This window comes from Orcinus orca, chromosome 5 (genome assembly GCF_937001465.1).
Source record: "Orcinus orca chromosome 5, mOrcOrc1.1, whole genome shotgun sequence".
In the NCBI taxonomy this organism is placed as follows: domain Eukaryota; kingdom Metazoa; phylum Chordata; class Mammalia; order Artiodactyla; family Delphinidae; genus Orcinus; species Orcinus orca.
The window spans coordinates 62,069,149-62,096,510 of NC_064563.1; the positions used below are offsets into that span (position 1 = coordinate 62,069,149).

Consider the following 27,362-nt stretch of genomic DNA (forward strand, 5'->3'; position numbering starts at 1 on the left):
TTGATATAGCATATCTTTTTTAGTACCAAATGCATACGTTTTAGCAATGTGTACAGAATTAAATTACCTCTGCTTTCTTCAATTCCCTGTGTCACTCAAGTGGCTGTGATCAAGGACAAAATATATGATGGACAAAATGGTCTTACCCCGTGCCATTACTTGATATTATATACTAAAGCTTATATCTGTATACAACTGACAGTTCTCACTGCCCTTGTTTAATATAACTCTTGAGTCTGCTGTCAAAAAAGAAGAAGCACATTGTGAATGAATGTCATGAGAAATGATTTTTCTCTCACTCCCTTATGAAGAAAAAGTCGTTACGTGAGAAAAGTTAATGAGAGCCTTTAAGTACTTTTCATTATTCTTATATTTAGAATATAATCCTAAGTGTGAACAGTTTTATAGAAAAGTGAAGTGTCATAGAAATCCATATCCAGCAATATATATATATTATAATTTTTAATACAGAGTCTTTTAGAATTAAGAAATACTTTAAGAATTAAAAAAAAGAATTGTTTTGGAAGTTGAGGCGGGGAGATAGAAGGAAAAGCCTGATTTATCTGATGGTAACTGGTAAGATTTATCTATATAAAAGATGCTAGTTACTATAATTTCTTTTCATGCTTTTGCTACATTTTTGGTGTTTGATAATTCTTTTTCAGCTTTTAAATAACAAAAATTATTGAACTCACCCAACCAGGTGACTCTTCGTCATCTCTTGAGTTTCTCAGCACAAAAAAAAGAAATCAGTTTCAAATAGGTACTCTGTAGATTCTACGAGAAAGTTAAACTACCTCTTAGTGTTACAGGGGTCACAGAGACATAGTGTTTGGGACTCAGTAGGGATCTTACAGCCTGAAATCTAATGCCTCATTTTAGAGTCAGGAACTCAAGCCCTGGTGTGCTTGTAATTGGTTAGCAACTAGCTCCCTGCGGGCAAAGCCCTGCATTGTAATGTTTGCTGATTTCCATGGTGTAAATACTCCCATTTCAGGCTAACATGTCACCTAATGCAGTGGTGGGAAGGGATGTGTAGTAGGACATCCTCACATAGAGTTATCACCGTTTGCGTAACGTGGATGTAAGTGACCTCAAGAGCATATAGATTAGTTATTAAGATAGAGTAACACAACTAGGGAGTGAAGAGTTTTGAATATTTGTTACCTTTTAAAAATATACTTAATTGTGAGCTAATAGAATTTAATTTTTAATAATGGCTGTGTTTAACAACCCTCTTGCAGAATTTCTTAAAATTTAACAAGTCTGTAAGCCAGTTTGAGCCAATTCCACAACACCCCTGTACTTGAGATAATTCACAGTATAATTATAGGATAATGGATCCTGACCTTCATCTGTGATCCATAAAAAGGGCCTCTAAGTGATTTTAGACGGTATTCTGAAAACACTAGGTCAGTGTTTTATAACATCCTAGATGATTAAGGAAATTTTGTTGAGTGTCACCAGAAGGATATTCAAAGAAAAGAGAGAATATTATATTCTTATTATTATCACTGTGCATTGCAAACTAGAACACTTAAAAAAGACCTAATAGGGTGGAGAAGATTCAGAGGAGGAAAGGGAAGGGATCGAGGTAGTCAGTGAAACAACAAAGAGGTTGTAACAGACCAGACTGAAAAGATTAGGATGTGTAGCCAGAAGTGCTAAGGCAGCATGGCCCAAACCCATAAAATCAGGAAGGGGCTCATGGTGAACTCAGCCTTGTTTTCTAGGGGCATTACTGGAAGGGCATGGGAGATGAATTTTGATAATTGAAAGGAAAAGCTACTTATATAACATTTCTTGTGGGAGATGAATGGGAATATTTTTAAAAAGGTTTAGAGAAGGGTAAGATAGGGGAAGGGGGAATTAAGAGGTACAAACTACTAGGTATAAAATAAATAGAATACAAGGATATAATATACAGCACAGAGAATATAACCAATATTTTATAATAACTGTAAATGGAGTATAAGCTATAAAAATATCAGATTACTATGTTGTATACCTGAAACTAATATAACATTGTAAATCAAGTAAAAAACTTCTATCAAATAAACACCTCCCCCGCAAAAAAAAAGAAGTTTAAATATATTTATGAATGCCTGATTGCCTGATCTGTAATGGAGTATAAGCTTTTTGAGGGCAGGGACCTTTTCCTTTTCCTGACTGTGTGTAGCCCAGTGTAGTCAATTGGTAGTGTTTAGTATAACCTTGGAGAGTTTTAAGCTGGAGGAGGATGGGATCTGATGTTCACAGCAGATCACTGGCTACCAGGCAGAGAAGAGGAAGCAAGAGTGGGAGAAAGGAGATGGTAAGGAGGCTGCTGTGTGGCCATTCAGGTGAGCTGGGACGATGGCTGAACAAGGACGGGTATGGCCGAAATCAAGAAGAGGTAGACTGCAAATAGATTTTGGATGTAGGACTGATAGGAATTGCTCAGGGCCTGGGTGGGGGTGGGAGTGGGATGGCAGCTGAGGGAACTTCCTCCATTGTCTCTATTTTTCTTTTTTCCTTGTAGCTTATTTTATTTTATTGGAGTATAGTTGCTTTACAATGTTCTGTTAGTTTCTGCTGTACAGCAAAGTGAATCAGTTATACGTGTATATATATCCACTCTTTTTTAGATTTCCTTCCTGTTTAGGTCACCACAGAGCACGTCTCTTAATCCATTCTGGGATCCGTTATCAGTGCTACCCAGAGGAAAATATTCTGTATGAAGTTCAGCTAACTGTACAGGATGCTAGTGATGTAGAATACAGATTTTTGTTAAAAATTGTTTTTCAGACAATTCAGTGGCTTTTATTATATTCACAGTTGGGCATCCGTCACAACTATCTCATTTCCCTCTAGTCTCTGGCAGTCACTAATGTACTTTGTGTCTCTGTGGATTTGACTTTTCTGGACATTCCATATAAAAGGAATCATACAATACATGGTTCTTTGTGGGTGGCTTTTTTTTTTTTTTTTTTTTTTTTTTTTTGCAGTACGTGGACCTCTCACTGTTGTGGCCTCTCCCGTTGTGGAGCACAGGCTCCGGACGTGCAGGCTCAGCAGCCATGGCTCACGGGCCCAGCCGCTCTGCGGCATGTGGGATCTTCCCGGACTGGGGCACGAACCCATGTCCCCTGCATCGGCGGGCGGACTCTCAACCACTGCGCCACCAGGGAAGCCCCGGTGGCTTTTTTTTTTTTTTACTTAGCATATATTTTCAAGATCCATCCATGTTGTAGCATGTATCACTACTTCATTCCTTTTTATTGCTGAATAACATTTCATTGTATCAAAATACAATACTTTATCCATTTATCATTAATGGGCATTTGGGTCATTTCTACTTTTGGCTGTTATAAATAATGCTTCTATGAACATTTATGTATAAGTTTTTGCGTGGATACTTATTTCTATTTATCTCGGGTGTATACATAGGATTAGGATTGCTGGGTCATATGGTAACTCTGTTTCACCATTTGAGGACCTGCCAAATTATTTTCCAAAGTGGTTGCACCATTTTACATTCTCATCAGAATATGTTTTTAAGGAGAGTTAGAAATAGCTTATAGCATTAAGCAAGTAGCGAATGTGGCGAGAGGCATATATCCAGAATCAGTGGGGTTTGGGAGAAAGCAGAGAGTCCGCCCTCCCCCGTAGTCAGTTGGTGCCAAGCCAGACATCACAGATTTGCTCATGATGTGGGCTGATCTGACACAGAAACATCCAGGCATGTCCCCATCCAGTGTCACATTTGCACTAGATTAAGAAATGGAGCCATGCCGCTTGCATTTCATTCAGGTGCCCTTGACCACGTATCATTGTGTGATGAGTGGAGGATATTGGTTGTCTGGGTGTATATTTGTTAAGAGTAAAACACACCACTTGGGTAAATCCTAGGCATACCTGTTGCTAATTTCACCCTTGTAAATTGTTCACCTTATACTTTTCACTCCACTTGCTAAGAGGTAGCAATTGTTAAATCTGACTCTTATGCTTGGGTTTACAAACTGGATTTGGTTCTTTGCTATCTTGTGTCATTATTACTATTGCAAACTCCAGGCCAGGATAAAACCTAGCTAGACCCAGGGAAAATGTGCTGGAGTCAGGAAACTAGCATCTTGCTCTCGTGGTAACTGAGCTATTTGAGTTTTCTTGAATTAAGCTGTATTTATTAATAAACTTTAAAATTCATTTTATAGAAGTTGCTGTTCTCTCAAGCTGTTTTAATATATCACATCTGTATTTGTCTTACAGGTAACAATTGCTTGTGATGCAGTTCTCAGCTCAAAATCTCCATACAGAAAGCAGGACCCAGATACGTGGGAAAATGAATTACCAGTGTCCAAATATGCAAATAACCTCACCCAGTTAGACAACGGAGTCAGGATTCCTCCAAGGTGAGGGTCAGACAGCAAAATGGAACTTTCCCCCCCAAAACGGGCCAAAGGAATATTTATTTTTCTACCTCTTCACTGAATTAGCAATTATATATTTTCTTATCAGATGCTTTTTATTAAAAATAAGCTTGGAAAAAAAAAATAAGCTTGGGACTTCCCTGGTGACACAGTGGTTAAGAATCCGCCTGCCAACGCAGGGGTCACAGGTTTGAGCCCTGGTCCGGGAAGATCCCACATGCCGCGGAGCAACTAAGCTCGTGCGCCACAGCTACTGAGCGTGTGCTCTAGAGCCCTCGAGCCACAACTACTGAAGCCCGTGTGCCTAGAGCCCGTGCTCTGCAACAAGAGAAGCCACCGCGATGAGAAGCCCACGCACCGCAACGAAGAGTAGCCCCTGCTTGCTGCAACTAGAGGAAGTCTGCACACGGCAATGAAGACCTAACACAGCCAAAATTAATTAATTATTTAAAAAATTAATTAATTTAAAAAAAGCTCAAAACTTCTCTCTAGAATTATCTCTACCTTTGTAGTAGACGCTGACCATGGCCAGCCCCTGCCCTGGAGCCCATCCCCACCCTAAGGTCTCCGGTTGTGAGCACCTGCAGCTCCTCGCTTGAGGGCTTTCTCTGCCTGCCCGAGCCAGGTAGGCCAGTGCACCGGACAGTCAGAAACGCTGCAGAGCCGTGCTCCCTCCTGTGCTCCTGGAACAGCCCTCAGCCAGTGACTGTGGAGTGGAGGGATGAACACCCTAGGTCCCTACGCTCAGGTGGGGTAACTGTCTCCTGGAGTTCCGCAGCTGGACTGAGCCCCAGTGGCCCATGGGGTCATCTGCTTGTTCACAGTCCCTGCACTGGCTTCCTGCCCTTTCAGTCTGTCTTCCCTCACTCCCCTAGGGTGCTTCTTGGGATCGCCTCCCAAATGAGCTGTTTGCATTCAAATCTTTGTCTCAGAGTCTGCTTCTGGGGCACCCAACTTACAAAGACGGACAATAGTCTTTGGTTGTCGCATTTTGGCTGGAATGCTCTTTAGGCTCCTTTTGCACCTCCTGTAATCAGATGCCAGTGTGTTTCCAGAGGCAGGTGCTGGAGGGAAAGAGCAGGTAGATTAGGAATGTGTCCCTTCTGGTTGAACCCTGACTGTACTGCATTCCTGTTCTGTGTGGTCTTAGGGAAGGCATGGTTCCTTGGGGCTTTTTCTCCTTTTGATAGTGGGGATGGTAATAATGCTGAAGAGTGTATATTAGAATTAAATGATAATACTTCTGTAAAGCTCCTGGCACATACCTGACATTCGACCTTCAGTTAAGTTGTTTTCCTTTCTACTTAATTTAGATTGTCAGTGTAGTAGAGTTTTGTTTAAACCAGTCTTACTGCTTGTGGCTAGGCTCCACAGTCTCTCATGTAAGGAATTTTAAGGAAATGACCTTTCCTCCTACCCTCAGGTTCTGTGTCTTTTCTAAAGTAAAAGAAACATCTCGAAGGAGCTGGGAGGAGCTGGCCCCCACTGGGGAGGCTGGCAGGTTACTGAGTGGCCCTGCTGCTCTGGAATGGATCTCTGTTAGTCCGCTGACGGTCTCCTGTGACTGCCCCAACTGCCCCCAGCTTGAGACACTCCATTTTCTTAGACGTTAATTTTCTAATCACGCCTTGTACTCTGGCTGTGCTAACTGCTGTCTGATGATTTCACAGTGGTTGGAAGTGTGCCAGGTGTGACCTGCGAGAAAACCTCTGGTTGAATCTGACCGACGGCTCTGTGCTGTGTGGGAAATGGTTCTTTGACAGCTCCGGGGGCAACGGGCATGCGTTGGAGCATTACAGAGACCTGGGCTACCCTCTAGCTGTGAAACTGGGAACCATCACTCCTGACGGGGCAGGTGAGTGTGCCTTTACCAACTTGGGAACTTACAGTGGCTCCCTCTTAGATTTAACCAGTGCCTTAATCTCTGGGGTTGGAGGGCATAAGCTCTGGACTCAGCCCGGGTTCGAATCCTCATTCTGCCTCTTGTTAGCTGTGAGATCTTGGGTGAGTTTCCAGATCCTTCTAAGCCTCAGGTTCCTCATCTTGAGGATAATCACAGTACCTCCCTCATAGATTTGTTAAGATGCATAAGCATTTAGCCCAGTGCACACCGTAAGGTCATGATAAAAGTTTGCTGCTTTTGTTAGTATCTTTCTGAATCTCTCTTGGCTAAGAGGACAGAAGCAGGAACCCGGACTTGTGAAGTGAATGTGCATAATCAAACCCACCATTAGAATAGTAGGGGGAAGGCCTAGAATTCATTATGGGGATTAGTATCATTTTAGGTACAAATGGATTCATTATGGAGAAGATGGGTTTTAAAGATACTGTGTGTTCAGAACCCCTGACATCAGCAGGCAGTGACGGTGTCCAGTGCAGCAAAGGGTTAGAAGTGGTTCCTGCTTGTACTATCAGCTTCAGAACTGGTCTTCTTCGTGCTCTCACACTGTATGTTAGCTTTTGGCTATGTTTGTACAGTTAATTCCTTCTGTCATTTGGTGAGGGAAAAGAGAAGTTACATCAGGGTTAATAATGAGAAACTTAAATACTGAGCAGTGGCCATAAGAACCCATCATCTCAGCATCACTGAAAACACTTATGAAGCACAGACCTGCACTCACACCCAGGTCAGTTTCTCCATCCGTCCAGGTTTTAATCTTTCTTTCTTCTTTACTTTAAGGTAAGATGATTTTTTTAGGAAAAAAATAAAGACATTTGGCTTTTCTTCTCGGCTATCTTTCTCTGACTGAATCAGCCAGCCTCAAAGTTCTTTAGTGAGGATGTTTTCACTGAATGTGGTACACTCTTTGTCAGCCATGCCCTCTCCATCTAACTGGTTTCATTTATCTGTTTTATAATTGAGGGCTGGCAGTTACGTCATGTCTAGATTCTTTTGATTCACCTTTTGGGTAAACTTCCAAAGTTTAGTGGACTTCTTTTAACTCATTAGAGAAAAGTAGCTGCAAGAGTCTCAGGTGCTGGTGCCAGACATTTTCCCCTCAAATAAATAAACTGCTACACAACCCAGGTTGAATCCTAAGCCTTCCAGGATCTGAAGAGGAAATTCAGGACATGCAGTTGGATTCAGGGTTACAGCAAAGTGCTTACAGGTCATTGCTCTGTTGAATAACTGCTGTATATGGTAACCATCATTGTTCTTGTAGGGCCTATAGAGAGAAAGAAGAGTTTGTAATGTAGGCATTCTATTGGGTACAATTTCAAGGGGAGGATAATTCAGATGTTTCTACTTTTAGTGCTATCTTATGCAGAGCCTTTTTTTTTTTTTTTTTTTTTTTTTTTTTTTGTGGTACGCGGGCTTCTCACTGTTGTGGCCTCTCTGGTTGCGGAGAACAGGCTCCGGACGCGCAGGCTCAGCGGCCATGGCTCACGGGCCCAGCCGCTCCGCGGCATGCGGGATCTTCCCGGACCGGGGCACGAACCCGTGTGCCCTGCATTGGCAGGTGGACTCTCAACCCCTGCGCCACCAGGGAAGCCCCCTTTTTTAAAAATTGGAGTACAGTTGATATACATACAGTGTTGTGTTAGTTTCAGGTATACAGCAAAATGATTCAGTTATACATATGTATATTCTTTTTCAGATCCTTTTCTATTATAGGTTATTACAAGATATTGAATATAGTTCCCTGTGCTATATAGTAGGTCCTTGTTGTTTATCGATTTTATATATAGTAGTGTGTATCTGTTAATCCCAAACTTCTAAATTATCCCCTTCCTGTTTTCCCTTTGATGACCATAAGTTTGTTTTCTATGTCTATGAGTCTGTTTCTGTTTTGTAAATAGGTTCATTTGTACCATCTTTTTAGATTCCTCCTACAAGTGATGTCATATGATATTTGTCTTTCTCTGTCTGACTTACGTCACATAGTATGATAATCTCTAGGTCCATCCATGTTACTGCAAATGGCAATATTTTATTCTTTTTCATGGCTGAGTAATATTATGTAGTGTTTTGATAAGACCAGTTATTAGAAGTCCAGCTCTCAGAACATCCTGTTCAAGACAACAATTATTTGTATATGGGGATTTGTTCTAAAATTTTGCTTGAGCTATGTCTTTTTCATCTTTAAGTTCCAAACAAAATCTTATGCATGTAGGCATGGATACTTTGATTAAATGAACCAGCTGGTCTATAAGTACTTAAATAATTATATTCTATTTAAATGTATGCTAGTAGTAAAGGCAAGGATTGATTCTATTCTCTATGCATATATTTTTTAAAAAAATATTTATTTATTTATTTTTGGCTGTGTCGGGTCTTACTTGTGGCATACGGGATCTTTCATCGTGGTACGTGGGCTTCTCTCTAGTTGTGGCGCACAGGCTCCAGAGCGCACGGGCTCAGTAGTTCTGGTGCGTGGGCTCAGTAGTTGTGGCTCGTGGGCTCAGTAGTTGTGGTGCGCAAATTACTCTTCATGTAATTGAGAGTATTTGAATAAATACTCTTTTTTCAACCATAGAAAGCATAAAACATTGGCAAAAGCAATGTAGAATATGCACCTGTGATGAGGGTTCTTAAACTCGCTTAGCTGAGGCAATGTTCACTTTTTTTTTAATGACTATTTTTAAAAAATTTATTATTTTTTATTTTTTTGGCTGTGTTGGGTCTTTGTTGCTGTGCATGGGCTTTCTCTAGTTGTGGCGAGTGGGAGCTACTCTTCGTTGCGGTATGCGGCTTCTCATTGTGGTGGCTTCTTTTGTTGCGGAGCATGGGCTCTAGGCGTACGGGCTTCAGTAGTTGCAGTGCATGGGCTCAGTAGTTGTGGCTCATGGGATTAGTTGCTCCGCGGCATGTGGGATCTTCCCGGACCAGGACTCGAACCCGTGTCCCCTGCATTGGCAGGTGGATTCTTAAACACTGCTGCACCAGGGAAGCCCATGTTCACTTTTTGACAATAGATCAGGATTTGATTCCGGCTTATCTTGTGCAGAGTTGGTTTTAATGCAAATAATTATTTTCAGTCTAATTATCATTACATATTAGTTTATGGGATGCATCAATTCTATTTTCATTTCTTTTAAATCTGTTTAATAGATTGCTAGTTGTAGCTTATTGTTTATGTAAAAAGCCAAATAAGTTAATGAAAACATGTGTAAAGTTTCCATAAATGTCTGATGATGGGCCTTGTGGATGTTGAAGGGTGCCCAGGAGGGTAGGGTGCCCTCTGTCTGGGGGTGGGGTGGCCCTCTCCTGATGACGGTACCACTGGTGAGGGTCCATCTTCCATACTTGCTAGGCTCACTGAGGCTAATTCAACTCACAAGAGAAAAAGTGTTCAAGTCGGGGTGTTTAGTATTTAGTTTCTAGTGAGAACCACAACCACCTGTAAGTGGGATGTTTATGTCAACTCGACCAGTATGTTCCCTCCCTGTGGGAAGCTGAATTATATTTAGAATATTGCTTAGTGAACATGGAATCCAAACAGGTTGTGAACTCAGATGTTTAATGGTCGTGTGATCCAGTCGTCCTGGTTTCCTTCTCTCCAGTAAGGACATACCTGCTCAGTGAGAAACTCCTACTCATCTTGAGGTCTCAGCCTAGAATTAGTTCTTCCAGGAAGCCTTGATCCCTCCAGGCTAGGCCATTGTGGTGGCTGGGTAATAAAAGTGGGCCCCATATCGAATTCCACTCTGGGTTCCATGGGTACAGCAGCAAACAAAAAAAGAAACAGATCACCATACAAGCAAACAAAACGCTTTCCTCTGTGGGAGGAGACATTCGTTTGGCAGAGCAAGGTTGAGGTTCTTGGTGGGAAAGGAATGAAGAGGGTTGGAGGCAAGAGAAGGTGTGTTTTTCTTTCATCATAGAAATTAGTTTACCTGAGAAGAATCCTCAAAGCCTTGGTGACTACAGGAGAGTCTTCCTGTAATGCCCATGGCAGCAGTGAAATTGCCTATCCCACTGGCCCCTGCACCAGCTCAGCAGCATCTGAAGGTGATTTTTTTTTTTTTCTGTTTTCCATCCTTTATTGAAAGGTCCCACATCCTCAGGGACCCCAGGCAAACCAGACGTCAGACAGGTCCCCCCAATATAGCAGGAGGCCTGAAAGGGGAGAGGAATGACTTATGATCCCACCACACCTCCCTGGAAACAGAAACCCACCACAGACGGACAGACAGGGCCAGGATGGGGGAGACCTTACCTCCCTCTAGGTTCTCTGCCCTTTGCCCCCAGTTGAAAAGAAAGTCAAACACCGACTATGAGGCACCCCAGCCCCCCACCCACCCTAGCATAGTTTGTGCCCCCCCCCTCGCCCCCCTTGCAAGGGGCAGCACTGAGGCAGCTTCCCGTCGCTCTCCTTCACTTTGGTTTGCTCCTGGCAGCTCCGTGCCCTCTTCCTTCCTCCCTCAGCCTCCGGCCCAGTTACCCCTACATCTTCGATCACCTACTCGGACCTTCTCTCGGGTCTCTAGGGCCTCCTGCCCCAGGGCTTCTGGGGAAGCAGCATTTCCTCCCAGCGAGGGGCTCCGCCAGGCCCTCTCTGCCCAAGATGCGGGGCTCACACGGCCGCCCCACTCCTTGAGGTCAGGGGCTGAGCGCTGCCGTCTCAGCCGCGGGGGGCATAGTGTATGGGGGGTAGCGGGGCCCTGGGGGCCTCTGGGCTGGGTATGGTTGGGGCTGCTGGGGATAATAGTTGTGCTTTTTGGGCTGGAAGTTCTGGGGTTCGGGCTGTGCAGAACCTCCTCCCCGGGATCGGCCCCCTTTGTCCAGGGAATTCCTGCGGGGACGGTGGGACCTGTGGGGACTTGGGGGCCTGCGGGCAGGGGTGGCCGGAGAGGGGGTGAGCTCCTCGGGGGCGGGGGTGGCGCTGGGGACTCCCCGGCCCCCTCCCCCGGCCAGGACTTGCGGTGCTGGGGGTTGCTCTTGAAGGTGAAAAGCAGCGTGCAGTCATGAGGGGGCACGAAGTGGGCAGGGGGTCTGCGCAGCCCTCCGCCCCGGTCCCCGGAGCCCTGCAGTCCCTGCAGCCGCAGCTGCTCCTGCTTGAGCCAGCGAAGGCGCCCCCGACAGAAGGCGGGGTCCTCCTCCATCAGCCTCGACACCCGCTCCCAGCTCGACAGGGGCGGCGAGGAGGGCCGCGTGGGAGGTGCTCGGTCACTGGGGGCTTCCTGCTCTGCTGCCTCAGACCCTTGGGGCTGGGCTCGCGTGACCTCACCGGCTTCTTCATTCTCATCCTCGTGATCCTGGGTCAGGGGGATGACCCTCTCCACGTGAAGCATGTGGTCCCTCAGGGCCTGCAGCTCGCGGTCCGTGCTGCTGTTCTGCAGCTCCACCTCCTGCAGGATCCCCGCCAGCTTGTCGATGTGAGCCCGGAGGTCCTGCACCTCTGCGCCACGGGCTCCCTCCTCACTGCCGCCTGAAGGTGATTTTTCTTCTTTGGTCATCTTCACCCCTGACCTGGGTATCAGCTCAAGGATTTGGATCAAGGCATTGACTACTTCATTTTAGTTTTGACCTGGTTTGTGTCCCTCTGTGTGCCTCTGTGCTGCTCCACTGTGGCACTTTTCATGAGATCCTGTTGCTGTGTCTAGTGGTGGTCACCTGGGACGGCAGGGCCTGAGCACCACGTTTGGTGTTTACTATTCTGTCTCATCTAGCATAGCCCCTCACACATAGTAGGTGCTCAGTAAATATTTGTGTTGTAAACAGACGGAGGAAGACAGACACACCGATAAAGTTTTCTCCTCTGATTTACCTTTTTTTCTTTTTCTTCTTTTTTTCTATTTTATGGACATCTTTTTCCTCTTACTTGTTTTCCTTTCCTGACCACAGTCTAGGCTCTGTCCGGTCTGGGAGTTATACTGTCTAAGGTGATGGTATATACCTCTGCCCTCATTCATTTTGTGTTTGGGTTTCTAGATTAATTGCTGGAGCATTCTCTTGTTTCTGTTCTTTTCCTGTCTGTGGCAGATGCTCTATAGGCATGCAAATATAAACTCATGGTGGAGAGATGCAGTTTGGGTGAATGGATCATACATACTCTGGAGAGATCCTTTCCTCTCTGGCTTGTGACTTGGTGTTTGACCAAGAGTTCTGGGTTTTTTTGTTTTGTTTTTTTTCCCATTTGAGCTGTGATGATAGAGCAGTGAAGCCAGCTTCTCTGGTTTCTTTAGTCTTTCTAAACACCAGATCTTGTTGAGGTACATCTCTACCTCTCTCTCCTTCTTTCCTGTGTGGGTATCTGAGGGCAGAATTTGGACTTCTGCCATTTTCTGGGGCTTAGGAAAGAGAGCCCAAAGTCACATGAGTAAACCGTAGCCAAGAAGACATCTGTTGAGGTCCTTTATACTAAACCAGCATTCTTATAAGACTATTTGAAATAATAAAGTTTAAACTTGTGAGGACAGGGACCCTGCTTGTCTTATTTAATATTAAATCCTCAGTATCTGTATATATTTGGTGTTCAGTAAATATTTGTTGAATACAATGAATGAATCAATAAATGAGTGAATGAGTGAGTGAGTAAATCCCTGTGGGTGAACAAGGATGACCAGTGGTACACTAGTCCTAACAGTATACCACCATATAGAAACATTTTAATCTTTGGCAATTACTTATAAAACATTCTTTTCAATCAAAGTATAATATATTTGGGAAAAAAAGAAAAGCAAAAAACCAAGAAGAAACCTTCCCATTCAGAGAAAAGAAATTATTACCATTTTTATGTAAATTCCTTACAGATTCTCAGTCTTTGTCTCAGTCTTAGTCTCCATCTCTATTCTCTAACCTTTTCCTTACTTTTGGAACTTAATGCACATACTGTTTTCTAACATGCTTATCACATCAATGAGGTTATTTATGCTGTAAACCTTTTCTTTTATCTTTTCCCTTCTGCGGGTCTCTCCATGCTCTCCATGGCTTAATTTGTCATTTAACTTGAAATGAAACAATGACTGGTTTCCTTCTAAAGTAAATGTAGTTACTCATGAAACTGCTTGGACTATTCCTAGGAGGATCTTTCTGTGAGCTTCCTAACTGTGTGTCTTGGCTCCAAGCTTTTAAGTCAAGGAAGGGGTCAGCAGGGTAATACTTGTCAGGCAATGCTTATTTGCTACAATAGTTTCTGAGCTAAGACTTGACTTTGCTAAGCAGAAGTTGGAAATAAAGTGAATTTCCCAATGAAAAATGTGTAAGGATTTGCAGCTCCTGAGTCTATTTCAAATTTTTTTTCTATGACTACATGTCATTTTAAAATTCTTCATGATTGCCAAGTTTAAGGATCACAGTTCATTTTTAGATTTCTTGTGTGTTACTCACTAAACTGTTTTTGTTATTGGGGTAAGAAGTAACTGTTGTGTCTGACCAAATCATGTCATATTTTTGGAGCAGTTAATGACTGGAGATAGGAAATGTTAATTTCTCACTAATTTCTCATTAGGCTGGAGCCTAATGGCTTAAGAACCATAGAGTTCTATGTGATTTTCACTTATTTTGAAATCCTAGACCCATGCCAATGGTGTATTTCTAGCAATCTTATTTTCTCTTGGAGCTCTGATAATTAGAGGCTTAGGGGCTTAGGGGCTTAGATGCTTAAAGTCTTAAGTCTTCAAAACTATCTCACTAGTTAATAATAACCAAAGATAAGTGCCTGGGGAGTGTCATTTTCACCTTCCAGCCAATATTTGAGTGGTATTTTGGTGTCATGTGTCATAGATTAAAAATATCGTTGATGTATTTGTTTTAAGTTATTAGTTCAAAGATTTTTTTTTTTTGTATTTAAACTTTTTGGAAATTTTTTCTTAATTGGGCTGGGGATTTTGTCTTTTGTTTTTGCTTTTGAGAGCACTGAATTATATTTAAAAAAGGAATATAGATGAAGGCTGCTATTCACAAGTTAAAATGGGCCCCTAAGGGAAGAGGGATAGAAGAGAAAGCTATACAATGTTTAATCTATTAATAATAGAAAGAGTGGCTTTTTTGGGGTGGCAGTGAGTCTCTGTGTATCTGGGTTTGGGTCAGAGGGTCACCATAGTTTTTGTATATATTACTTTTTGTTCTACTCCTGGTATTGTTCCAAAGAGCAAGAAACTCCTTGAACAGTCTATCTTTTACTGTCCTAAAGAATAATATCTTTATATCTATTTTCAGATTTTGTTTTTCAAATTTAGAAGTGAAGAAATTGTGGTTTTTGACTCTCCATTCCTGTTAAGGGCCTAGGATGGTGCTTCACTGAGCCTCTTGGTTTCCTGAGAGATCTGAGGAAATAGTCTAGTGCAGAGGAAAAAGGACTGGGCCGGGAGTCAGAATACCTGGGTTCTGGGCCACGTGTGGGGTTTGAGGCAAATGATTTAACTTTTCTAACCCTCGTTTCCTTACATGCAAAATGGGCCTGAAAATGTTTCCCTCTACTGCATTGCACTGCCCTATGACGACAGATAAGGCGGCAGTTTGGATCGCTTTTGAGAACGCTAGGCAGTGCTTCTCAGACTTTGCTGTGCACATGGAGATCTTGTTAAAATGCAGATTCTCATTCAGTAGGTTTGGGGTTGGGCCCGAGATTCTGCATTTCTCACAAGCTCCCAGGTGATGCTGCTGCTTTGAATCATACCGCAAGAAGCCAGGTGTGGTCTAAAGCCTTATGTTGTCAGGGGGGATATTGAGGATTCTGAGGAGAGAACCCTCCCCTGCCACCCCCAAACACACAGCTTCCCAACGCCGCTGTGCCGTGAGTGGGTTACGGACGAGGCCAACATGCTGATCCCTCAGGTCCTGGGGCGGGTGGAGCCTCCTGAGTTACCCCACTGTGCTAAATGCATCATCGTCTTCTTCTGTGTGCCGTAGGGTGGACGCATTTGGGAAGCACAGCAGTCTTCACAGATCCCTCACCAGCTCTGTGGGGTGTGGACACTGAAGTAGGGAAGAGGGGATGAGGGGGCAGGCGGAGGTGGAGGGTCGTGAGGTGGTAGGTCTGGGACTACCAGAGAGACTACAGAGGGTTCCACAGGCAGAATTTTGTTTTGTCCTGGACCTCACACTGCGGTCCAGCCATTCGGCAGCCCCGAGGGCCTGTGTGTTCTCTGTTCCTCACAGGTTCTCCCTGCGTGGGCAGACGGCGTGGCTGTTTCCTTCATCACTCTTCCCTCCTCCCGAACTTATATCTATGCCACTGGGGTTCGGGTTAGAACAATCCGTGTTAGGCATTTGTATTTGTCTAATTTTAAATTATTTTAACTTTAAACACTGTTCTTTTTTTCTTGTTTCAGAAACCTTTTTAAAATTACTTTCTGAAATGTCAAAAGAATTGATATTATGGGTATATTTATAAAAATACCTATTTATTATGCTTATTTTTTATCAGCTGTCTTCCCCCCCAGTTGAAACTCACAAGAGATTTTTGTTTTGTTCATTGCTATATCCCAAGCCCAGGGCATAGTAGGAGCTCGGTAAATATGTGTTGATTATTGAATGACTTGATTACAGATCTCAGTGCTTATTTTCTCTTCACCTTCTAGATGTTTATTCTTTCCAAGAAGAGGAACCTGTTTTGGATCCTCATTTGGCCAAGCACTTAGCACATTTTGGAATTGATATGCTTCATATGCATGGGGTAAGAAAGGTCTCCTTTTGTCTATTCCCACTTTGCGGGGAAACTGTTTGGTTTATTTATATAATTCCTATCACACAAATCTTCATTTTATAGGTCTTAATGTTTGCATTTACTTCTTGAACTTAATTAGTATTTTCTTTTGGTTGTCAGCTTAGATTTTTAATTTTTATTTTATAGTAAAAATGGCATCTCATCCAGTACCATTTTGTTTTAGTTGGAGTTTACTTGCAAAATTTCTGTCTCCTTTGATGGAGAGTTGCGTGAATCACTCTTTGTTCACTAAAGGGAGAAGGTACGGGGAGATGACCTTTAAAATAATCTGTGACCAACATCACTTTAATTGATTACAGGAAGGGAAGCAGAGCTCCTGGGGCAGGGGTGGAAAGAATAAGCCAACAGATTGTTGATGGAAACGCTTTGCCTCATTTCATATTGTGTTTTCAGGCTGGTATCGTGACTGTAATATTTGTCCCTATGAGGAGCTGGTTAACTGTGCGTGTTTTGCTTTAGCCCATGTCATCTCCCTCTCCTCATGTTCTCTCTAACTCCTCTTTCTCACTCATGTCACTTTTTTTTTTTTTTGTGGTACGCGGGCCTCTCACGGTTGTGGCCTCTCCTGTTGCGGAGCACAGGCTCCGGACGCGCAGGCTCAGCGGCCATGGCTCACGGGCCCAGCCGCTCCGTGGCATGTGGGATCCTCCCGGACCGGGGCACGAACCTGCGTCCCCTGCATCGGCAGGCGGACTTTCAACCGCTGTGCCACCAGGGAAGCCCACTCATGTCACTTTTTAATTTGTTTTCTGTGCTCTTCTTTAAACCTCCCTCCCATGTCGAGCTTCTCCCGAACCCCATGGTTTTATTCCACTTTCTTCTCCAACTGCCTTGCCTTTTGTTTGCTGTGTTGCATTGTATCTGCCCTTGAGATTATTCTACTTGCTTCTTTTTTTTGATTCCTATTTGTCTTCTTCCTCCTCTTATCTCCTTTCCTCCCAGTCTCTGTCTCTTTTATTTTAAAATCTTTTAAATGTGGGTTTTTCTTAAATTGTGGAGAGATACACCTAATGTAAAATTTACTGTTTTAACCATTCTTTAAGTGTACAATTCTGTGGCATTAAGTTCATTTGTCTTGTGCAACCATCACCACGTTAGTCTTTTTTAATGAGGTTGTTTATTTCTCTGTTTAACTGGGGAAGAAAGGCAGAAACATCTATTGCTGTTAGAAATAATTGGTGGGACATGATGTTTGAATGATAATCATTGTTAAAGTTGTATTTCTTCAATGACGTTGCCCCAGACAGAGAACGGGCTCCAGGACAATGATAGCAAGCCGCGGATCAGCGAGTGGGAGGTGATCCAGGAGACGGGGACGAAGCTGAAGCCCATGTATGGCCCCGGATACACGGGTCTCAAGAACCTGGGCAACAGTTGCTATCTCAGTTCTGTGATGCAGGCCATCTTCAGCATCCCGGAATTCCAGAGAGCGTAAGTGTCCCGTATAGACCAGGGTGCACAGCCTGCCCTGCATCCCCTCCGCGTCCAGTCAGGCAGTGTGTGCTGAGGAAGCCCTTTACCATCTGTGCTGTGACTTCCCGCATGAAGCTGGGTGAGAACACTTGTCAAGTGTTATGGGGATCAGGTGAGATAAGAAGAGCTTTGTAAACTGAAAAACCACCTACAGGGATTTGTCATATTAATAATGGCTTCCAATTTTAGACCAATACCCTCTATGCCAAGAAAGTAATAATCATTAAGCTTCACAGCAAAACTGCCACATCTCTTCCTATAGATGCGCTAGGAGAGGTTCGGTGATCTGGTTTCAGTGGTGAGTGAGTGGAGCTTCTAAGAGGATTTAAGCTTTTCTTTTTTTGCTACTCAAAATGTGGTTCGTAGATGGTGCTGGTCGTTGGACTGCTGCATGTGGATCCGAAATGAGACAGGTATGGAAATCGAGAGTGAGCATTCAGAAATTGTGGTAGGCCTTTGATGTTGCCGTTTTCTATAAGTGGCAGTTCATTTTTTCAGTACAGTTGACCCTTGAACAACATGGGTGTGAACTGCACGGGTCCACTTATATGTGGATTTTTTCAATAAATACGTACTACCATACTACAGGATCTGCAGTTGGTTGAAACCATGGATAAGGAGGAACTGCGAATCCAAAGGGCTGACTGTAAAGTTATGCGTGGAATTCCGATTGTGCCGAGGGTTGGTGCCCCTGACTCCCGTGTTGTTCAGGGGTCAACTGTAATTTATTTTTATTGTATTTTTAAAAGTATCATCTATATGAGTTGAAATCAACAAACTAGCTGGTCCTTCACCACAAGTAATTGGGAGGCACTGATTTAGGGTGCTTCCCAACTGTACATGTTCAGGCTGCCTGCTTCCTCCCTCGCTGAGGGGCGGAAGGGCTGTGTCTCTGGCCCTTTTCTCTTTTCGACTGTGCTTAGGACAGGGAGCCACAGAGACTGATAGCTGCAGCTCATGGGCAGCCACTGCCTCAGTTTAGGAAATAATCTCTAGTGTTTCCCAGAGCAGGTAGGATTCGACCTTGGTTCAAGTATGGAAGAGGACACACATGTGCTAAGACAGAATGACGGGCAGATAGCACGCTAGGGACAGCACAGGGCAATTTTTAACCCACGTGGAGTTGAATGCTAATGATTTTAAAGATAGTTAATAAAAGTATATCAGATGTCCTTTTCTTTCCTCTCTTGGTATTTGAAGTCTTACCTCTTCATACTGTTCCTGGCTTTGGAAATTTATGGTCAGTTTTCCATGTCAGGTTTTAATTTTTTCCATCCAGCCAATAAAGAGCGGGTTCTGCTCTGCTCAGCAGTGTGCTGGGTATGCAGGGTTCAGTGGTAAACAAAAGGACCTGGTGCCCAGCCCCAGTTGGGGAAACAGACATTAAATAAATGTAGACCGTCCCCAACTTGTGATGATTCGACTTAAGATCTTTTGACTTCAAGATGGTGCAAAAGTGATATGTGTTCAGTAGAAACTGTACTTCGAATTTTGAATTTTGCTCTTTTTCTGGGCTAGTGACAGGAGGTACATACCCTCCTGTGACGCTGGGCAGGGCAGCAGCCATAGCTCCCAGGCGGGCACGCGACCCTGAGGGTAAACAACTGATATGCCTACAACCATTCTGTACCCAGACAGCCTTTCTGTTTTTCCCTTTCAGTACAGTATTCAATAAACTAGATTGGATAGTCAACACTTTATTATCGAATAGACTTTGTGCTAGATGATTTTGCCCAACTGTAGGCTAATGTAAGTGTTCTGAGCATGGTTAAGGTGGGCTAGACTAAGCTTCAATGTTTGATAGGTTAGGTATTGTAAATGCATTTTCAATGGATGATATCATCAACTTATGATGGGTTTATTGGGCTGTAACCCCATCCTTTGCTGAAGAGTATCTGTAATCATAAGAACAACTGTATGGTTAAAAATATGGTAAATTCCATGAAGGAAAAGGGAAGGAGGTGGTCAGGGAGGATCTCTTTGAAGAAGGGACACACAAAGGGATACTCACCTTGACTGATGTGCAGGGGGAGTGTAGACAGGGTTTTGGAGAAAAGGAGGAGCAAGTTTGAAGCTCTGAGATGCGAAAACCTTTTCAGAGGTACGCATCATGCATTGTATTATTTTTATAAATTCTTACCCATGTCTCATACCTGTTTTATCATTTGATTTGGAAACAGTGTAGCTTCATCTTATCTGTCTCATGCTCCAAGATTTTTTTTTTTTAACTATTGAGGGAAAGTCCTTATTGTAGGTGTTGTATAATTATTATTTCTTTTAAACTAGAATGGAAGACACATATTCTTTTGTTACAAAGCTCAACAACATTTTTAGTGCTTTACAGCCTACAGTTTTTGAAAATATTTTCTACACTTAAAGTTTGATGAACAATTAACTTTCTGAATTTTTTCTTCAATGAAAAAATGTACCTCAGGGCTTCCCAGGTGGTGCAGTGGTTGAGAGTCCGCCTGCCGATGCAGGGGACACGGGTTCATGCCCCAGTCCGGGAAGATCCCACATGCCGCGGAGCGGCTGGGCCTGTGAGCCATGGCCACAGAGCCTGTGCGTCCGGAGCCTGTGCTCCACAACGGGAGAGGCCACAACAGTGAGAGGCCCGCATACCGCAAAAAAAAAAAAAAGTACCTCATGTCTATAATTTGGAATTAAGATTTGAATCTCTTACCTGGTCTCGTTTCAAGGGTTGTAGAATTTTGTAGTATCTAACATTTTGTATTCTATTTCCTAAACATTTACTGTATATATTAGAACATGAGCAACTTATTTTTCATACTTGTCCTCGGTCTTTTGGTTCTTTTACCGAATATCACTGGGTTGAAGTACTTGCTCTTCAAACTACTTTTTCCCCAGTGGGACTAACTCAGTGGAGTTATGTCCAGGACTGGTATCTCCATTTTGTAAGTAGAAAGAGTGACTCACAGAGAGATTAAATGACTTATGCACAACCACGGTGTAATTCGGGAACATCAGCTGGACTCCTTGATACCCTGCCTGCTACTTGAACCCAGTTTACATTTCAAAATAATTCCGATGAGGAGCAAATCTAAATAAACTGGTGTACGAATTGAATGACAACAAAGATGGATTGTCAGGTAGCAAAACTGTTTTTTGCTTTGAAAACCACTAGATTACAAATTGAAGATATAAGTATTGATACTTTAAAAATTATCCAGCATTACTTCTGCCTTTTAAAAATTTTTGAAATTATAAAATTTTATTTATTTTTAAATTTTGGTTGCGTTGGGTCTTCGTTGCTGCGCGTGGGCCTTCTCTAGTTGCAGCGAACGGCGGCTACTCTTTGTTGGCGGTGCATAAGCTTCTCATTGCGGTGGCTTCTCTTGTTGCAGAGCATGGGCTCTAGGCACGCGGGCTTCAGTAGTTGTGGCTCGCGGGCTCTAGAGCGCAGGCTCAGTAGTTGTGGCGCACGGGCTTAGTTGCTCCGCGGCATGTAGGATCTTCCTGGACCAGGGCTTGAACCCCTGTCCCCTGCATTGGCAGGTGGATTCTTAATTACTGCAGGGAAACCCCTACTGCTGCCTTTTAATTTAATTTTGTTGTAATAGAAGATATTCCTCATTGATTAGAAAAGGAATATAAATTACTAGCAAAGTGGACTTTTCTGACATCAAAGATTTATTACCCCCTTTAACGTTATTCTTCTCCATCAACCTTGCCGGAAAGCATAAGGTTTTCACTAATGTTCATCTTACCAGTGGATTTTTTTTGTCTTGTCAGGTTTTGAGATATGATAAAGACTGGATTGTGAGACATGATAAAGACTGGATATGATAAAGATATGATATGATATGAGATGATAAAGACTGGATATGATAAAGATATTGTGAGAGAGCTAATGTTTATAATGTTTATCGTGTTGTATATTAATTAAGAATTCTTCAGTGCAACCTCTGACTCTGAATATAGTTTGGTTTATCTATTATTTGGCTTTTGGTCCATTGAAAATTTCTAAATGGAATTGTTGTTCTAGTGATACAACCAAAAGCCATTTGAATGGGACTATTCCAGAGACGTGTGCTCTGTTAATTTTTATGTTGGTACATAACCTTGGATACAAATTCCGAGTTTGTAATCAGCAGGTGCCTAGAAGTTTCTAGTATTTCAGGGATCTAATTAGAGGTCATTACTAACTGTAGTGTATCATGGTTCTCTGCCAAGACTTTACTGCAGTAATGCCTGTTCTGTTGGGTCATTAGGTAGTCAGTTATGAAAATTGGTTGTGTGATTAAATGATATGAATATATTCATTCAAGACATATTTATCGAGTGCCTTTTACATGTTAGATGCTGTTCTAGTGCTGGAGATGCAGTCATTTAAAGTCTCTGCCTTCATGGAGATTATATTCTAGTATGTGATCTCTAGAAAGATAATAAACAAGAACATAAATAAATTGTATAGTTGCAAATAGTGATTCATGCCAAGAAGAAAGTTAGCCAGGCTCAGGTGATATGGAACATGAAAGGGAGCAAGGATCCGTAGAGAGAGCGTTCCAGGAAAGAGACAGCAGGATGGCATGACCCTGAAGCAGGAGTGAGCTTGGTGTGCCCTGGGCAGCAAGAAGGGGAAATGGCCGGGGCGTTGTGGTCTGGGAGAGCGGGGAGGGAATGAGGTCAGAGAAGCAGGCAGGGCAGGGTGCAGGAAGGGACAGGGAGAGGGATCTGCTTCTGGTTGCCTCTTCCTAGAGCTGTCAGGCTCAGAGAGCCCAAGCCTCAAGAGGGAAAGGTGAACAGCACAAAGCAGGGGGCGTGAAATAGGAAATGAACTTAAGAAGTGAAAGAAATGATTGTGTGTTGACATATATACGGAATCTAAAAAAAAAAATGGTTCTGAAGAACCTAGGGGCAGGACAGGAATAAAGACGCAGCAGACATAGAGAATGGACCTGAGGACACAGGGAGGGGGAAGGGTAAGCTGGGACAAAGTGAGAGAGTGGCATGGACATATATACACACTACCAAATGTAAAATAGATAGCTAGTGGGAAGCTGCCGCATAGCACGGGGAGATCAGGGGAGATCAGCTCGGTGCTCTGTGACCACCTAGAGGGGTGGGATAGGGAGGGTGGGAGGGAGACACAAGAGGGAGGGGATGTGGGGATATATGTATACGTATAGCTGATTCATTACGTTATAAAGCAATTATACTCTAATAAAGATGTTAAAAAAATTAAAACTAAAATAATTCCCAATCTATGTATAATTATTTAAATGTAATGAATTCACTTATATGCTTTCTCTTGAAAAACATGCTTGTTCAATGAAAAAGATATTAGTTTATTCATCTACTTAATTTTGAAGATTGCTCTGTAGACAGACAGATATGTACTCCTGGAAACAACTAATACAGGAAAATATATTTTTGACACGTTTGGAGGAAAATTTAAAAAAAAAGAAATGATTGTGTGTTGAGATGAGAGATGGATGGTTACAGTTAGACTGCTCTGTCAGGTAAACTGATCAGAAGGAGGGCTTGTGGGCTGCACAAGGGACTGTGGATGGGGCAGGTACATCTGGTAGCGTGGTTCAGGGCACAGCTTGGGCGCCAGGCTGCCTGGGTCTACTCTGGGCTTCATCACTCCCTCTTGGGTGATTTTGGAAGGTACCTAATGCATTTGCACCCTGATTTCTCATCTCTCAAAATGAGGTAACGACAATAATCCCTTCCTCATATGGTTGTAATGAAGTCTTAATCAGGCAGTTTAGGAAACGCTTCAGAAACGGTAGTTGTTACTGCTGTCATTATTCATTTTGACGCCACCAGAACAATTCCTAACCTTACCTTTCGTTTTGGGGAAGGTAGTTGAGATGGCGTAAGCCAGTGGTCCTTGACTCTGACTACATGTTAGACTCACTTGGGCAACTTGTAAAAGATTCCAAATCCCAGGCCTCAGCCTCAGGCAGTGAAATCAGAACATCTGGGGGTGGCTCTGGCTTTCGTATTTTTTCTAGAAACTCTTTAGGGGATTCTAACTCGTACCTGGGGTTGAGACCCATTGATAGAAGCATAAACCTTTTAGGGAGACCCATGAATATGACTGCAGAGGTAGGAGCTCAGGAAAAAATTCTCTTCAGGTGGGTGATGTAGTGTTGACAGAAAGGCAAGAAGGTCTTAGCTAGGATGATAGCTTATTTGGGTTCTGTTCATCTCTCAGTTCCTATGTTTTGACCATTGCTTTTCATTTTCTAGGTATGTAGGAAATCTTCCAAGAATATTTGACTACTCTCCTTTAGATCCAACACAAGATTTCAACACACAGATGTAAGTGCCCTGTTGTAATTTTTAAGTATCTGATATAGTGTCCATAGTGGTTTTCTCTGGGTTGCAGAATTAAAGGCAATTCTCTTCTTTATTGTCTGTATTTTTTAAAGTATTCTGAAATAAGCATGTGTTGCTTTTGTAAAAAGAAAAAAATCAGTAAAATTGTAAAGTACTGAGAAAAGTTGAAAATGGAAGCAGTATGAAGCAGAATCAAACAGTTAAGTTATTTGTGAGTAATTGAGATACAGTGTTCCACCTAAAAGCAGGTGTACTTATTGAAATTTGTAGGTAATTTTAATATCTCTGAGGGGAAACAGCAATAACCTTTTTGTCTGTTTCTCCCTCCTGTCCAGGACTAAGTTAGGACACGGCCTTCTCTCAGGCCAGTATTCAAAACCTCCCATGAAATCCGAGCTCATTGAACAGGTGATGAAGGAGGAGCCCAAGGTATGTGTCTGGGTATTTGCCACACTGAGATGCTGGAAAGAGGAACCTTCTCAGCAAGAGCATGGATTTCCTATGATTTGGCGAATTGTGGCCATCAATTTAGCAAGCTGTCAAAATAGCTCTTTCATTTTAGGGTCTAGGGTGTCTGTCTGCTCTTAAAAATCGTGGTAAGGAATAGCCAGGGTTGGGGTTTCTAGTGGCATTTGCTTCATGGATTATATGCGATTGCCATCATTAATGGTCTTTAGAAATAATATTATTCATAAAGTAGTGCTGGAATGGAAGGAATAAACGTATAAAAATATAAACATTTTCCCCTCGGTAACCCAGTCTTGGCCCTTGTAGTGTTTGTGTTCTCCTAAGCCTCAACTCTGCTAGGGTTTCTCAAGAAGCTGGTTGTTAAAAAAAACAACACACATATTCCTATCCCGCCCCTAGAGCTGAGGATTCTGAATTTCTGGGGAGGGCTGGGCAGTCCTCATTTTAACTAAGCTGCCAGGGAGTTCGTAAGCACACTCCAGTATAGGAAACTCAGTTGGCCATTCAGTCACTATTACTTGACTCATTGAAAGATGTGCTTCATCTTCTAATAGCCAGACCCCCATTTCCATGTGCCTGCAGGTTGGGCCACTGACCCCTCCCTGGGCTGCTCTGTTAACGCAACTCCAGATGGCGCCACTCGCAGCCTGGCCTCTTGGAGTGGTGCCCTTGGAGTTGTGCAGTGTGCAGCTTACACAGCTGTATTTGGCGGTCTTGGCTCCCACAGCTGCAGTCATCCTGGGTGGAATGCAGGCCCCGCTTCCCCATCCCCTGCTCTGCCTCCAGGGTACCTTGTCTTGACTTAGTGGGCAAGTTCTTTCAGTTCTGTGTCTCAAGTGTGTGACCTCTGTGCTCCCAGCTTAAGTCAGTCATCCTTGACTAATGCCTGCAGACTGAGAGCAAGAATCGAAAGGGAATAAGTTCTTTTTCATCAGGAAGCCAATTAGTTGGGGAAATGGAGCAAACAGGAGAAGAGAGACTAGGAAGGGAACATACAGAGGCAGTGTCTGGGTGGGGGGAGAGGGAAGTGGGTTGTGAGAGGGTGGAGAGGGATGTAGACATTCTGAGGGCCAGGCCTGGAGATCAGAGTGTCATGGCCAGGCAAACCTAAGTCCTCCAGTGGCATTGTTATCTAGCATTGCAACCATGAGTCCCTTATCCACGTCAGACAGGAAGACCCCCAGTTGGGATGCAGTTGAGGTGGTCTGGGCTATCAGGTTATCCAGGCTTCTTCTACCTCTGAGCTCCTGTGGAACTTTGAAGAGGTGATGGTGAAAAAACTTGGCCCCAAATGTTGTTTTTGATCACATTTATCCTGTGTGTGCATCCAGGCTGTCACTTCTTGGGCCACTCTCGGGGCAGAGTCCACCTGCCCTGGTGGAGGAGACGGAGACTAATTGGGACTCGGGAGCCTGGCTTCCTCTCCTGCCTTTGCAAGGGATCTGGAGACTGGGGGCAAGCCCCATAACCTTTCAGTCTCAACCATCAAATGGAAGATTGGTCTCGCTGGCGGTTGTGAATAGTGCAAGTGTGAAGGTCCCTTCTCTAATGTAAATAAAATCTGTGTACAGTACAGGACGGTTGTGCTTTTGGAATCTCCTCATTTGAGAAAATGGGAAATGAAAACTCATCAATTTAGCAGTGTTTGGAAGGAAAATTTGGTTTTAATATCACAATATCCTTTTACATTAGGAAAAAAAGTAGTTCTTATATAAGTCATATTCTTTATTGAGTCTGTGAACAGCTGGGGACCCTAGTCCCCTCCCCACCATTAGATTAGCGTGGTAGCTGTGTGATCTCCAGGGGTCTGAGGCTTGCCCTGCCCTGTCTGGTTCAAGGTGTGAAACCCGGCAGCACTTGGACCATATCTGTCTTGCAGGTGTGTTTTGCTTGCACCTCGCCCCCTCCCCAGAATCTGACTTTCCAGCTTCTTTTAAACACTCAGAGCCTCTGGCAGTCCCAGGCCCGTGACAGCAGTGGCTGGAGCTGAGTAGCAGCCCTCCCTCCATACAGGACACACTGTCCCCAGCTGGCCCCAGTTCCTTTGTGATTCGTGACCTGGCTGGTACGCTGGGTATTTGGGTATGTGACCCTTGATCTAGATGATTTGTAAAGTCCTTTCCGTGCTCCGACATGCCAGGATCAATTGGGTCCCTTTAACATTCAGAATGAGCTTGAGTTGACCGTATGATTTCCTTTGTGGCCCTGGAGGTGCCAGTTTCAAGCTGTCACTTGAACAGGCAAGTAATTCATTGTAAAATCTCCACTCCTTGACAGTGGAGAGAATTACTTTCTGAGGCATCAGGATTTTCACTGGCATTTGGTTTCAGAGAAACCAATTTGTGAGAATCTTTCTTCTTTCAGGTCTCAGGAGCCCTTTGGTCAGGTGGTCTTGTGCTAGGTCTCTGGTGTTTGTGTCTTATCTTGTAGATGAGCCTGAAATGCTCCGAGAGATGAAAGAAGATGTGCTGAATCAAAGAAGAGGATAGATTACGAAAGAATGTGTGGTGCAGGGGAGAGAACACAGAGCCATGTGGCAGGAATGCTTTTTTACAGGGTCACCACCAGAGATACCAGTAACTAGCATTACACAGTGCTTACGAAAGGCCAGGCCCTTCCTGTATGTTCACTGATGCAGAAATGGATATACAGAATCCTAACCTAAAGTTACAAAGCCAGGGAGTGGGAGAGCTGGGGTTTACACCAGGCAGTCTGGCCCTGAGTGTGTGCTGTATTGACCACTGCACCGTCCTGCTTCTCTAACAGTTGTTCCAGTACTTGTTTCAGGCTCCCAGTGCCTCAGTGTGTAGATGCTGGTAGGTGGATGACAAAAGGGGCTGCTTATATTAAAAAGAATGAAATGATGCCATTTGCAGCAACATGGATGGACCTAGAGATTGTCATACTGAGTGAAGTAAGTCAGGCAGAGAAAGTGAAATATAGTATGATAATCTGCTTACATGCAGAATCTAAAAAAAAAAAACAAAGATACAAATGAACTTATTTACAAAACGGGGGGGGAAGGTTGGGGGGAAGGGATAGATTGGGAGTTTGGGATTGACATGTACACACTGCTATATGGAAA

General features: G+C 43.4%; 1 protein-coding gene across 3 annotated transcripts in view; it reads left to right on the forward strand.

Annotated features, from left to right (window-relative positions):
* USP13 (ubiquitin specific peptidase 13) overlaps positions 1 to 27,362 on the forward strand; it is a 119,573-nt gene that overhangs the window by 40,776 nt on the left and 51,435 nt on the right. For all 3 annotated transcript variants that reach the window (XR_007477706.1, XM_004270498.3, XM_049710647.1), the window contains exons 5-10: positions 4,249 to 4,391; positions 6,080 to 6,264; positions 15,879 to 15,973; positions 17,268 to 17,455; positions 23,720 to 23,791; positions 24,145 to 24,238. Coding sequence is in view for 2 of the 3 variants with exons in the window: in XM_004270498.3 (XP_004270546.1) it covers positions 4,249 to 4,391; positions 6,080 to 6,264; positions 15,879 to 15,973; positions 17,268 to 17,455; positions 23,720 to 23,791; positions 24,145 to 24,238 (777 nt within the window). In the remaining variant the exon portion in view is untranslated. The remainder of the gene's footprint in view (positions 1 to 4,248; positions 4,392 to 6,079; positions 6,265 to 15,878; positions 15,974 to 17,267; positions 17,456 to 23,719; positions 23,792 to 24,144; positions 24,239 to 27,362) is intronic.